Source organism: Gekko japonicus, unplaced genomic scaffold (assembly GCF_001447785.1).
Source record: "Gekko japonicus isolate JY-2015 unplaced genomic scaffold, Gekko_japonicus_V1.1 scaffold1835, whole genome shotgun sequence".
NCBI lineage: Eukaryota > Metazoa > Chordata > Lepidosauria > Squamata > Gekkonidae > Gekko > Gekko japonicus.
Window position 1 is genome coordinate 21853 of NW_015173191.1, and position 14492 is coordinate 36344.

The window sequence follows — 14492 nt, forward strand, 5'->3', positions numbered from 1 at the left end:
TACCGTGATTTCTGTGGTGCAGGCTGCGGCCATGGACATGATATGGGATTTAATGGTATGGGATGTCCAAACACAAAAATCCCAACGATCTATAAGGATCCGTGCTTTTAGAATCATGTTTTTGCAGAATGGATTCATCTTGGGTATTACAAGTTGAAAACACTCAGTATATCTGGGGTTAAATGTTTGTTTATTGTTAATTGTTAGGAATTGTTAAGAACACAATCTAATTTTTCTGAGACGTGGTCTCCTATATTACAGTATTTGATGCAACAGAAAGAAATCCCCGATATTATAGATTTACTACAATTATGGTGAAATAATTAATAATTTGCCAAATGACTGTTAGGATTGATAGTTGTATAAGATACATATGACCTATGTGGTGATCTGTTATAGATGGAATTGTATATCTTATTATTATTGAGATTGATGTCTATGAAAATTTGTAATTGATGTGTATGTAAATTTGACTTGAAATTTTTAAAAATAAAAAATGGTAAAAAGTTTGTTTATGTTACTCACAGGAAGTCACATGTTTTTCTTGTAACCAATGTGCTTTAGCTGTAGAATACCCGGGAATTTTCTCCCTGATCTAGGAATTTGATTGGGACTAAAGTGTCAAGGTGTATTAGCATTTTATGGCTCTCTTCCCATCTTTGTTTTGGTGTTCTGAAGAACAAGAAGAGTAGCCATACTCTCTCTCTTCTAGTTTTGTCTTTGTAAAGTAAGGATGTAGCAGATTCTGCTCTGTTGTTATTTTCATCCCAGTTACCCTTCCCATGCTAGAATTTAGTAAAAACTTTATATTTTAATCACACATGGACTCTGAGTCTGAATTATTTTACTCCGGCACTACTGGACCATCTTATCTCTGCTAAATACCATTTTTTCAATATCTCACTATCACCCAACAATTCACCACGAAGCTGAGGATCTGTGATTTTTGTGGTGCAAGTTGTGGCCATGGATGTGCTATGTGATTTGATGGTGTGCTTGGGGTGACCCATTTGAAAAACCCTGAGGATCCACGAGGATCCGTGCTTTGGAACCATGTTTTTGTAGAATGGTGTCGCCACGGAGCTGTGGACATATGATTTCTGTGGTGCGTTCTGTGGCCATGGACAAGGCATATTATTTGATGGTGATGTTGGGGTGACACAATGCAAAAATCATAAGGATCCCTGAGGATCGGTGCTTCAGAACCATGTTTTTGCAGCATGGTGTTGCCACAGAGCCATTGCACTGTGATTTCTGTGGTGCAGGCTTTGGCCATGGACATGATATGGGATTTAATGGTATGTTTGGGGTGTCCCAACACAAAAAACCCAAACATCCATGAGGATCCATGCTTCAGAATCATGTTTTTGCAGAATGGATTCACCATGAAGCCGTGGATCCATGATTTTTTTGGTGCAAGCTGTTGCCGTGGACATGTTATGTGATTTGATGGTGTGTTTCAGGTTACTCAATTGAAAAACCCTGAGGATCCACGAGGATCCATGCTTTGGAACTATTGTTTTTGCAGTTTTGTGGTGCCACGAATTCCTGGGGGCATGAGTTTTGGAGTGCTGCCTATAGTCTAAGACATGGTCTACAGTATGATGTTGGTTTTATTTCATTTCAGTGTAAAAATCATATGAATTCATGAGGATCCGTGCTTTGGAATCATGCTTTTGCGCTGTTGTGGTGCCACGAATCTGTGGATGCATGATTTTTGTGGTGCCCCTTGTAGACTAACACATGACCTACAATATGATGGTGGTTTTATTTCGTTTCAATGTAAAAATAATATGAAATTCATGAGGATCCATTTAGATCCGACTTTTACCCAGACTCTTGGGCGGGGTAGGATCAGACTCCACAGTCTCCTAGCCCCACCGCAGGTATTCGGGTGAAAGGCAGAACTTCTGCCGCAGAGCACACTGCTACGTTAAATATATATTTATATATCTTAATTTCTAAACTAGTACCCACTTAAAACACAAAAACGTCTTAACAAGAGGCATATTATTGGTTCCTGTGGACCGTTAAGGGAAAGGAGGCTGACCCCATAAACGCTGCTCCTTTAGAGATTCCGCCTAACAGTTACCTAGAGCACGGTCCGTCTCGTTTGATTTGTTTTTGCTACAATGGTAATCGATTCTTTTGAAACGCGCACCAATTGTTATGTTAACCGGGAATATGCAGATACATGTAAAGGAACCCACCCCGCTGAAAGGAGTATAGCTGCTGGTGAGAAATAAAGAAAAAAGGAAACGGTTTTCATTGACTTCCTTCGTGAAACAGACAGTTAAAGCAGACCGACTCTTCTACCGTCATTAGGTTACCATAGGACTACAGCTCCCAAGATGCAGAGCAGCTCATTAAAAAAAAACTGACACAAATTGTTCTCTTCCTCTTTGATAGGGCTAGTGATGATCATGTGATCGGGGAAAGATGGCCGCTGCGCCGAGCGAAGAACAATTTGCTGTGCTCCAGATATTGCTAAAAGTAGGTACAGTTATTCGGATAATATTATTTGTCAAGCAGTTTCCTAGCTCTGCTGATTTCAATGGTTCTCGCTCTGGAATTGAGATAGTATTTAAAAATGCTTATTTATATTATATCTGTGACACCTTTAATTTGTAAAGTAAAGCATTTTAAAAAGACACGTCTTCGTAACGACGTTGTGAGGATCACCGAATGACACTTAGCCAGGCTCCCACAATGAGCTAATGAGGTAAAATCTGAGCCTAACCCTCAGATAGGATTCCAGTACGGCTATTCACTAGATAGTATAGAGTTATTACTTTTTTCTTTAAAAAAAAAATCCTGTTGTGTTAATGAGTACTTTGATAATACTTTTTAATATTTCAGTTTGAGAATTTGCTAAAATTAATTCTTAAAAGTGCCCAGCTGAGCTATGGTATCTCATTTGATAGACCTCTTACATCAAATCTTAATGATACTAAAATTCAAAGTAAAATCTCATGAAAAGAGTATTATGCTTTTTCTATAAGAACATAAGAGAAGCGAATACCAGGTGCCATCAGTGAAGCCAGGACACTAGAAGCTGTCCCACTGCCCCCCCCCCCAGCACCAAGAATGTGTACTAAGCTTTAATATGTGTACTAAGCTTTAAATATCTGGAAATAAAATAGCATTAGAAATCACAGTAAGACATGAAAGAGGTGACTTTCTCCTTCGTATGTTCATAGACATACTGCCCCTGCACCTGGAAGTGCCAGTTGATTGTTAGGCCTTATTGCCATTAATAAGCTTATCCTTCATGGTTTGGTTTAATCTGTCTGAAAAGCCATTTTCACTACTGTCACCCCATCCTATGTTTTGAAAAGGGTCACAGTGTGTCTTTTTGACAGGCTTCCAAAAAAGATGAGGTCCGGCACCTATGTCAAGAGTGCTTTCTGAGTTCAGCCAATGGTTCAGAGAAACTGATTGAGGACACCTGTACCACTCTCTCAGTTGCATCAGATGAAGCAAAGCAAGTGAGTGTTGCATATCATTTCAGGGTTAACCATGTTAGCTTCTTGATAGGTCCTGGGGCAGCAGGGCTGTTGTTGGAATTGAAGAACAGGCATCAAAAACTGGAAAGCATAGAGTATCTAGCTTTATTGCAGGGAAAAGGTCAGGGAGTAGAGTTTTAAGTTCAAAGAACAGGAATCATTTGGGAGAACTAGCTAACAAGGGTCAGGCCTGATGCTATTAAGTAGAAAGTATGAGGATTTCATAAATTTGGGAGGTAACTGATCTCATATCTGACAATAATAGGAAACCTTTAATTGTGTCTTTCTGTTTCTTGATCCTCCTACAGTTGATCTGTTCTTTGCACAGGCTTTCAAGGTATGTTGTGCATCGAGGCCTGATCTCCCCAGAAGAAATTCTCTCCCTCTTTCCAGAAGGCTTCCACCAGAACCTTAAAAACCTTCTGACCAAGATAATCCTGGAAAACTTGTAAGTGTCCTCTTTGTGGTATTGAATAAGGCAACGTTCTGACTTGATCGGGCCAAATCATGATTAAAGAAGTCTCTCTGGGGTTGTCTGTACAGAAAAATCAAGGCTTGCAAATTATAGCTGATACTACCTATTAAGGAGGTTCCCAAATAGATAAATTGTGCTTAACTTATAGCTCTGCCATCTAAGGTTGCCTCATCTGGAGGCAGGATTCTGATACAAATAAAAAACAAAGGCATACAAGCAGGGGTGTGCTGCTGTCTAGACCCCCCCCCCAAAAAAAAGTGGCTCTGTTAATCAGGGACTGTCATTTTGGTTTATATCTGTGATGTTTACAGGTATTGTGGCATTCTTATTTGGTAATTGGTATATTGCAGAACTGTCTGCTTTGTAATGTAAATCAGGGTAACGGTGAAGAGCTGTGGTTTTCAGCATTCATTTCTGAAATGTGTGACAGCTTTTATTGTAATTTGTGCTTTTTCTCTATGTTAAACACTTACAACAGTCAGAGCCAGTGTTATGTAGGGGTCTAAGTGCCAGACTCTAGAATCTGGAAGACTGAGCTTCAGATCACTGTTCTGCCGTGGAAGCTTGCTGGGTGACCTTGGTCCAGTTGCACACTCTTCGCTTAACCTTCCTCCTGGGGTTGTTCGGGGCATAAAATGGCAGTGAGGAGAATGATAGAAGTTGCTTTGGGTGTCCAATGGGGAGAAAGGTGGGGCATAAATGAAATAAAATGCCTTTTAAAGTTTGAAGTACAGAATGGGGAGGGACTATGGCTCAGAGGTAGAGCATCTGCTTGGCATGCACCAGGTCCCAGGTTCAGTCTCTGTCATCTCCAGTTGAAAGGACCAGCTGATGTGAAAGACCTCTGCCTGAGACCCTGGAGAGCTGCTGCCAGTCTGAGTAGACAAGACTGACCTTGATGGACCCAGGGTCTGGTTCAGTATAAGGCAGCTTCACGTGTTCATGTTTGTCATCTCTAAGAGGCAGCCTCAGTGAATAACTGCAGGCCTTCAGACACAAATTACGTTAATGCTTCAGGTTTCCTCTGCAGAAAATGTGTTGGGATAGAGACTATGAATGGATGACGATTCCAACAAAATTCTAAGTATGCTGCGAAATAATGCCTAGGCTGAGCAAGAGGAACAAGCCGCGAATAGGAGGATGGACCTCCTATTTATCCAGTTTTGTTAGAAGCTGTTTTTATTTACCTTAGGCAATTATGGAAGGGTGGAATTGCATGTTGCAATTCAGATATGCTTTCTGTGTTCCCCCATTCCTCAAGGAGCTACTTTTGCTGGCACAAAGTGGTGGTAATCAAGAAGAACTAGGTTGTTTGAATCACTGCAGTATAGATTGGATTATGATGGGGATGGTCAGATTCAGCTGCCTTATAGTGGCACTGAAATCACTTGTGGACTCCTTCAGTCACTGGGGTTACAAAACAATAGTTTGAGAAAAATTGCTTTCCTGACTCCACTTCTGGACCCTGTTACTACTTCATTTTACAGTGTGTGATTCTGTTCTGTGTTCTGTTCCCCTTTTCTCAGATCTGCCTGGAGAAATGAAGTACAAGCCAGTCAGAGTAAGTAATGGGTAGTGAGGTGGAGTGACCTTTATTTCTGAAATGGGTATCTCTGTGTTTCTTTAGTAATGATTATTGCCACATTTATTTAGTGCCTACTAAGTGATGTTAACCATGTAGGAAGTGAGCTGGTCTCTGCTCATGATCCCTTCTCACAAGGCAAGTGCCTTTTGCTTCCTGTACTGTATTTTATCAGCTGGCGCCTGCCTGCCTATTTCACCATGGGGACCTGCCGCCAGTCTTCAATGTTTGTTATGAGAATACTGGTAAAAAAAGGTACATCAGTACATATTCTATATGATGAGGTGCATGTAGTCTGTTACACAGAAATATCTGTGCATGAAAGATTTGATGCATTTCTAAGTTAAGATGGCAAAAGGTAGGCGAGAAGAGCGGACTGTTTGCTGGAGAAAAGGGGTTGCTAAGTGTAGGAAGGAAGTGGGTTAACTAGTCAGAGATTAAGTGAAATTGATGGGGTTATTAGGGGAAAAAACTCCACCATGGAGTTTACTAATTTGGGATAAGTTTTTAAAGTTGGAGCACACCTTGTCTTCTCTGTAAACCAAGAAAGGCTGTTCCAGGAAGCACTGGAGTGGAAAACACAGCAGTGGAAACGGGGAGAAGGACTATGTGGCTGCAATATAATTTGTTGGCAACAGGTTCAGGTCAGGTGACAGGAATTAATTTTGCCCGGGTGGTGTGTGTTTTACTCAAAATTCTGTATCTCTGCAAGTTATCAGTTATGGTCTAGATCCTAACTGTATTTTTCAGTGGTGGGAAAGGGCCCACTGTCGGCTTCTCCCTCCCATGCTGACCTTGGAGATAATTATTCTTCCACCCCATGGGCACAAGTTCAAGATGCAGTGGGAAGGGGGCAGCTTGTGTTTATAAGCACCACTCCGCTTGTAAATAGCCACTATCTTCTATTTTTAAAACTTTTTTTGTAATTGTATAATTTTTAGCTACTGTTTATTTCTTGTTTTGTGAGTCATGAGAATGAGTAAGGAGCTGTGTAGGGCACAGTCCTCAAGTCAACCGCTTGAAATGGTGTGTGGCAAACCCTCTGGCTTCTGAGATTTCAGCAGTAGATTTCTCTAATCTGGAGAACCGGGATTTGATTCCCTACTCCTCCACATGCAGCCAGCTGAGTGACCTTGGGTTAGTCACAGTTCCCACCGAGCTGTTCTCTCGAGAGCAGTTCTCTCAGAGCTCTCTTGGCCCCACCTACCTCTTGGTGTCTGTTGTGGGGAGAGGAAAGGAAGGAGATTGTAAACTGCTCTGAGACCCCAAAGGAAGGGTTGGGTGGGGTATAAATCCAACGCTTCTTCCAATCATACTTGTAACAATTACGGCTAGAAAATCTCTGCTTTCTAAAAATTTATACAAGTTTTGTGACCTTGCAGGAAGATGTATCTATATTAGTTTAGTAATTCGGCTTCTCTTGTCCTTTGTACATGTCTTACAGTAATAATAGTTCACTGGTTATCCAGCAGAAAGACTCAAGCATTGTTGTTTGGTTGTAGATGTCATTGCACTATACCAGTGGTGTAGCGGTTAGAGTGAGAGACTCAGGTTTGAATCCTCATTCTGCCATTGAAGGTCGTTGAGTGACCTTGGACCCAGTCACTCTTCTTCTAACCTATCTCAGAGGATAAAATGGAGGAGGGGAGAACCCTGTGGCACTCGGCTTTGAGTCCCTATTATGGGGAGAAACTGAGATATAAAAATCTAAATAAAAGTACATTCTTGAGCAGTTTCCCTGTGTTGCTTTGGCTGTTGCAGCATGAACATATTGTTCCTGTGATGGGTTGGATGGGAGCTTTGGTGTCTTATTCGGGTAGGGAAAAACAAATGGCAGTGTCTGCCAGCTAAAGGCTGGTTTCTAGTCAAACAACGTGTTAGACAAACTCTTCATTTCACTTCCACCCTCAGGCTTTACTATTTCCATTACTGTGTTCTTAATCATGCCGCATTCATAGAAAGCGGGGGGGGGGAGCCATTGCAGGTGATACTTTTAGATGGTGTGGCATCTGTAGACCTTGTTACTCTGCTCTCAGGGCCATGGTAGTTTATAGAGGAACAAAAGTTAAAAGCAGGCCGCTCCAACGAGGAGCTTACACTCTGAGTTTTGTTGATAAAGGGGGAGACAAGGATACCCCTATCTTTATAAAGATAAGCTTGAAAGTAGGTGAGGTCCAGTTTTATTATGTGATTGACCTTATGATGAAAGTTTGAGTCACTTTAAGCCTAGAGCAGTCTTTAAAAACAAGCACTGCAGTCATATTGGCAACACATTTATGGTAAATCCCACGTAGCTTATCTTATATTAATTTCCCCCTTAGTTATTTAACATCTTTAAAAACAAGCACTGCAGTCGTATTGGCAACACATTTATGGTAAATCCCGTTATGGAACCGTTACCTACATGTGAAAAAATGTTCATAATGTAGTGCCTATTCTCTGTTCTAAGCAGTTTTGACTTTTGTATCTCTTCTGATGCTTTCCCCACCCCACGTAGCTTATTTTATATTAATTTCCCCCTTAGTTATTTAACCCAAGGCACTTGGGTACAGGTCTAGTCAGGAGGACTTGCCAGGTTCTGTTCCCTTATTTTTAGAGGTTCAAGGCATGAAGTGTTTGTTCCTGTTAACGTAGTGTGTCTGTTGAAGGCCTGTCTGAGCTCTGGCTCTTTCACAACAAACACAGTTCTGCTTAGCTGAATTTACTTCCTGTTTAAAATTTGTCCACTTTGACAATATTCTTTCAGGAGAGTAAGCCCACATGAGGTGGTTAGGCCTAGAAATAATCACTTCAGTTGTTTAGATGTCAGTATCAAAATATTTAAAAGCCACCTGTGCACAAATGTTTAGAGTAGATGATAATGTGGACACTATAAGTCTGTTAGTACTGTTTTGTGTACTGATTTATGTATTCTAACCAGCAGAATTTGAATTATTTTTGCTCGGAAGGAGGTCTGATTCTGCATGCGGGATAAATAAGTCATGCAGATTAAGTATAAGATCTGTTTGGCTTCTAGGAAATGTTCTAGTGTGAGAGTTTAGTGTGTCAGAGGCAATGGAGGCAGAAAAGAGCTCAGAGGTTGTAATGCTGACCTTGAGTAACCCAGAGAGATGTTGTTCAAGTTACAACTAACCTTATACTGGTTTCTCAGTTCTACCTTCTAGTTGTCCCCCCCCCCATAACTTGAAAGTTAGAAACATGCTGTTTTCCCTAGTTAATTCATTGGCAATCGGATCATACCTAGTTCTAGGTATATACTGTCTCACCCTACCACAAGGAATTGGGCTATATGGCTTCAGAATCTCACAAAACTAATGTTATATTCTTGCTATAAGTGGAATTAAATAAATAGTAAAGTTGGCCAGTCTTTGGATATTTAAATCCAGTGACTGGAGCTGTGAAAGTGCTGTCAAGTTGTAGTTAACTTACGGTGACCTTGTAGGGTTTTCAGGCCAAGAGGTGGTTTGCTATTGCCTTCCTGTGCATAGGAACCCTGGACCCCTTGGTGGTCTCCCATCCAAGTACTAACCAGGGCCAACCCTGCTTAGCATCTGAGATCTGATGAAATCAGGCTAGCCTGGGCCATCCAGGTCAGGCCCTAGCGTATCATTACATGTAATGTGTACTGCTGATCTGCAGTTGTCCCTGGGCTGCGCATAAATACTACCGTTTCCCTAGTGGATTATGAACTCCTCCCATTTTTTTATTTGGGCTCATGTTTGTTGGACAAGAATCTCCCACATTGGTGGCTTCCGGTCGGGCTAAGATGGAGGACTGACACACTTTCGTGACTGTGCGAAGTGAGCGACGGCCGCTTTTGACAGTTTGGGCAGTTTTTAGCCCAACGCATCGCTCCCCAGTGAGGGGGGGGGACAAGCAGGCAGCAGCGCCTAAGAGGGAGTGTGAGGTTGGCGTGATCCGGCTCCCGAAGGGGCCGTTTCATGCTTTGATCTCCTCCCCCGAAGAAGGCAAGTGCCAAGCAACTCTGCAGCGGCCGTTCGAGCCGGATTACCGGTTTAAGCTCTCTACCAGCCGACCTCTTGAAGATGGGCAACAACAGTAAGTGAAAAGAAGCAATGCGAAACCCGATTTGATCGTGCTAGATAACAATAAACGTGCCGCTTACCTGAACTGTGATAAGATAAAAATTGAAACAAGCGGTTGAGCGGGAAATGACCAAACATTCCCAGAAATCCGATTCCGGCAAAGAAAATAGTTGATTGAAGGCTTTAAAACAGTAAAAAAGAACATTGTTTAACATTCCTGCGGTGGGAATTGAGATATGTGCGCAGCCGAAAACCGAAACTGACGAACTGTATCGCGGGAGGAGCAGGCCGGTGTAACGAAAAAAATACTCCGAGGTGCTGGAACAGGAAGAGGAAGCCCTGAAAGAAGGGCTGAAGCCAACAGGAAGCCAACAGGAAGAGACTCGGAGCTACAAGAGAGCAGAACCGGAAGTGAGTGTATACGAACAGACGGGACCTGGAATACGGTAACCTGACCTACTCTATACCCGAATACCATAGAGAAGTTGCGCCCGACATTTTGAGGAGGACCTGACTTTAAATTTGACTTTAAACTTCTTTTAGAGGGTTTTTAAAAGCGAAAATAGAAGGGAATGGCTGATTGAAGGCTACCCTTTAGAAGAGACTGTTTGTTTGTGAATTTGCGCACCGCAGGAAAAGCACCAAAACGGAGACCAGAAGAGGACCGAAAAGAGCTGACTCTGATCCTGACGTTAAGCCAAAAGTGAGACCAAGAACTAATTCAACACCAACTAGGCTGACACCAACCCCCAAGATGTCAAAAGAGAGGGAGAAGGATAAGAAAGAGATGTATGCTGCCATGGAGGCAATGGAGAAAAGGATGCTGGAAGCAATACAAGCTATGGGAGAACAAAGTGAAAAAAGGATGGGGGAACAGATTGAAAAGCAACTGGAGGCACAAATGGCAAAGCAGACTCAGATTCATCTGAAACAACTTGAAGAGGTTCAGGAGAAGAACATAGCGGCAATTAAAGATTTGGTCACTACTGAGATAACTTCAATCAAGCAAGAAATAGAAGGAGTCAAAAAGGAGATTCAGGCTAATGCAACCAAAACTACGGAAGTGGAAGAGAAGATGCAACAAGTGGAAGAAAAACAGGATTCTTTGACTCAGCAATTTAGAAGATCAGAAACAATGATGGAGTTCAGAAGGATGCAAACCCATCTGAGATTCAGGGGCATTAAAGAGAAGGAAAATGAAGATATAAGAGATGAAATGATGAAGGCAATAACATCATATTTGGAAGAAGATGAAGGGACAATGGACTCTGATTTTGATTTGATATACAGAGTGAACTCCAGAATTGCAGAAAAGAAAAATTTACCAAGAGATGTTATTGTACAATTTGTAACAAGAACAACTACAGAAGATATTTTTAATAGATCCCCTCCCTAATTTCGTTGTAGTTTTTAGAAAATGCAAATAAAAAAATCCCCTATGGGGGGCCATAAAAAAAAAAGGAAAAGAGACAGAAGCTTGCTAATGAAGTGCTTGTGCAAGGACAGTTTTGGCGCTGTTTAATGGCCCTATAGTAGACGCTAAGACTGATGACATTCTGGAAGGTGAAAGTCAGCAATCAGTGTGTTTCATTCATTCTATAGTTTCCCTTCCCCGGCTGATTGATATGGACTGGCGAGTGGACATCAAGACCTCCTCAGATAGTGTCAGCAGAATGGCTGTCCCCACCTGCCTGCTACAGCTGAAGGTATTGTTTGTTGGCCAGGTACTTGTTACTTGGGTCCTTTTTTGCTTAATGAACAAATGGGCACTTTGCTCTCCTCTAGACAAAGGTTATGTACACACTACATAGTCGCCCCACAAAGGCTTCAGAGAGCATGCCTGCATGATTTGTGATCCCCCAAGCTGAATGGAGCCTGTCACCTGCCTTACTGGTTGCCTTGCCAGTAGTGTGATAAACCTCTTGGTTTTGCTGCTCCTTCTGACAGTAAAAATGCTGCATGTGGGAGTGAGGAAGAGAAGGAAAAAGAGATACATGGGAGGCGTAACTGATGGGTTGCTTTCAGGTAGATGGACCAAAACTAGTGCAACTAGTGCAATTTTTTTGCAGGTTCATTTTTCCAAGCCTCTACCAAAATGTTCTGTGTGGGCTTCAAAAGCACTACAAAACCTGCAAACTGAAAGATTATGGCACCTTGCTCCATTATACTGTCTTAACTAGGGATGGGCACGAACCGAATTATGATCCGAAGTTCGTCACAAACTTGGCCCAGTTTGTGGTTCGCGAACCTCAGTTTGTGCCATCCCGCCCTCACAAGCGCCACAAACCTCCCTGGTGGGTTTGTGTTGACAGACATGCTGGCGCCAGGGGTGGGGCTTGGAGAAGGCATTTAAAGAGACTGTGAATACAATGCAATATGTATGAGATTCTGTTCAGTAGAAGATGGAAGAAACAACACTGGGAAGATAGATTTCAGGTTGATGCTAAGCTCTGGTTTTCTTTCAGATTCAGGAAGATGCTGCCTTATGTGGGAATGACCTCACAACCTCTTCATTGACAATAGAGCTGAATAAGCAAACAGTGGACACAATGCTTGATGGCCTGGGGAGAATTCGTGACCAGCTTTCAGCTGTTGCAAATAAGTAATCCTCCAGACGGGGAATTCTAGTTCAGATACAGGAAAGAACTTTCTTGCAAACAAACCTTTTCATTCCTCTTTCTCATAACCAAACACATTTTTTGAAAGGGTACCTTTTCACTTCGTGGTGGTGGGCATCTCAAAAGCAAAAGTTCCATATCCTCAGTTCGGTGCCTGACATAGCCTCTTGATGCTAATCCAGACTGTACCTTGTCTATAGTCTTAAAGAAGCTTGGCTTGTTGTAATAGGAAGAGGAGCAGCCAGTAAGAGATGACCCTATCTCCTTGCCCTGGGACTAAAAGCACTAATAGGCTGCATTCCAGCCTCAACAGACTCTTGAAAGGTGTGTGCTGAGTATGAGACTTCCTACCCTATTTATTGAGGTACTGCTTCTGAGATAGAGGAATTATGCTGCAACTCCCTATCAAAAAATGCCTGGGGAAGCTCAGTTGGGAAGCTGCTAGCCCTCCCTTGTGTTGGAGAAGAGGAAGTGGAGAAGTTCTGTGAGATCCTTGGATGTATCAAAGGAAATGACTAATGGCGATTGGTGATTGTTATAGCAGTAGGTTGTGCTTATAAAGTACTAACTGGTTTCTAAAATGTACTTGATTCATATTTGTTCTGAATGCATTGTTTTCTTCCTCCAAGGAACAGTGAAAATAAGACCATTTCACATTCTTTGTTCTGTCAGAGACGAAGGTTAGCATTGTTTTCCTTCAGTGTTTTTCATATGTTTCCTTGTTCTCTTACCCATCCCTATCTTTGTTTTTCCTTAGGTGCTTAATGTTTGTGCAGATCGCTTCCCTTCCTGTTTTCTGTAAGCTACGTTTGCCTGATCCATGTCCTGTTACAAGCAAAGCCTTCCCTATACAATCATACTATGTCCTGGTAAGCCAGGCACATTGTTTGGGATCTTGGCACTCTAATCCAAAATATACCTACCAGTAAAAAGTTGGTACCACAGGTTTCAGTGGACCTTCCTTCCAAGTGAAGGTGCTTCCAGAAAGATGGTTTTGCAAGGAACTCCATATCAATTGTTACTAGTCCATCTAGATTAGCATGGCCAAGTGTGGGTCCAAATTCCCAACTGTAGGTCTGAATCCAGAAACCAGTGGATACAGGTACCTTTCCTCCACTTCCTGTTTAGTGTGGTTCTCGCTAGAGGTAGTTATTGTCTGTTTCCTCTCTAAGGTCAAGAAGTAATCACTTTGAACCTAGACAGGCAGTCTTGAATTGCATCCTTCGTTTTTGCAGTGAAGAAAACTGTTACAAAAACTTGCTTCCTTCGTCTTGCCTGCATAACTGCTGGCCACCCACTTTGGGAGAAAGGTCTCCATCTTCTTTACCACCAGATTGCTGGAAAATTTCTCATCTTACTATATACTGCACCTTGAAGCCTTGTGTCCTACATTCTCAATTGCACAGTTTTGAACCTCCTCAGTTTCTAGCTCTGGAGTTGACCATACAGGCTAAGCCTCTTTAAAATTGCAGAAGTGGTATTCTCCCTATTCTCACTTCCCTAAGGCTCCTGGGGCTGCCTTATCCCTCCTACTGGAACCCGTAGGTCATCTCATCCTTCTTATTTGCTTTGGTTGTTCAAAAGAGCAAAGGAAACGGAAAGGACATCTTAATTGTACTTCCTACCCCACCCCCCTCTCTTCTTAATGGCCAAAGCTGTTCTGTCAGTGCAGTCTTAAGCATGTCTGCTTGGAAGCAGATTCTACCACGTTCAGTGGGACTTGCTCTCTAGAATGAGTTTGGTTTACGGTCTAATTTTTAGAGTGTAACTACTGTCTTTAAAAAGAGATATGCAATTGCACCAAAGAGCACTTGGAAGTGCAGAAAAAATGAAATAGCTGTGCAGACATCACTGGAAATATCTTGGTGTTTGAACATGATAGTAAGCATTTGCAGTTATTTGTCTGTTTGCAGCATTGCCATAATATCATCATAACCACATTAACAATTCGTAGCAGTTGCATGGTTTCTAGATGGACCAAAGGACATATCTTAAGGAGTCTGTAAGACAGCTCTATCACAATATCAGTATTCCCACACTGCAACGGGAGGGACTGCTAAAAGATAGCAAGTTGCCTAAGATCATCAGGTGGGTTTGTAGCAGAGATGAGACTTGAAGCTGGAATTTCACCTCTCACTTCAGCGTCTTAACCACTAGGCTGCACTAGCTTTTGGCTATTGTATGGTTCTGTTTTACAGCTAGTTACAAAGATACCACTCTTTGTTTTCCAGCAAAGCAGCTATGAGGACTCCTTCATACTATTCC

General features: G+C 42.1%; 1 protein-coding gene across 1 annotated transcript; it reads left to right on the forward strand.

Annotated features, from left to right (window-relative positions):
- Positions 1-2438: 2438 nt before the first annotated feature.
- COMMD9 (COMM domain containing 9) lies at positions 2439-12768 on the forward strand. The gene is made up of 6 exons (XM_015422616.1): positions 2439-2493; positions 3363-3488; positions 3815-3954; positions 5508-5542; positions 11212-11315; positions 12075-12768. Exons 1-6 carry the CDS (start codon positions 2440-2442, stop codon positions 12213-12215), a joined length of 600 nt encoding a protein of 199 aa, XP_015278102.1. The 5' UTR covers position 2439; the 3' UTR covers positions 12216-12768.
- The last annotated feature ends 1724 nt before the right edge of the window (positions 12769-14492 follow it).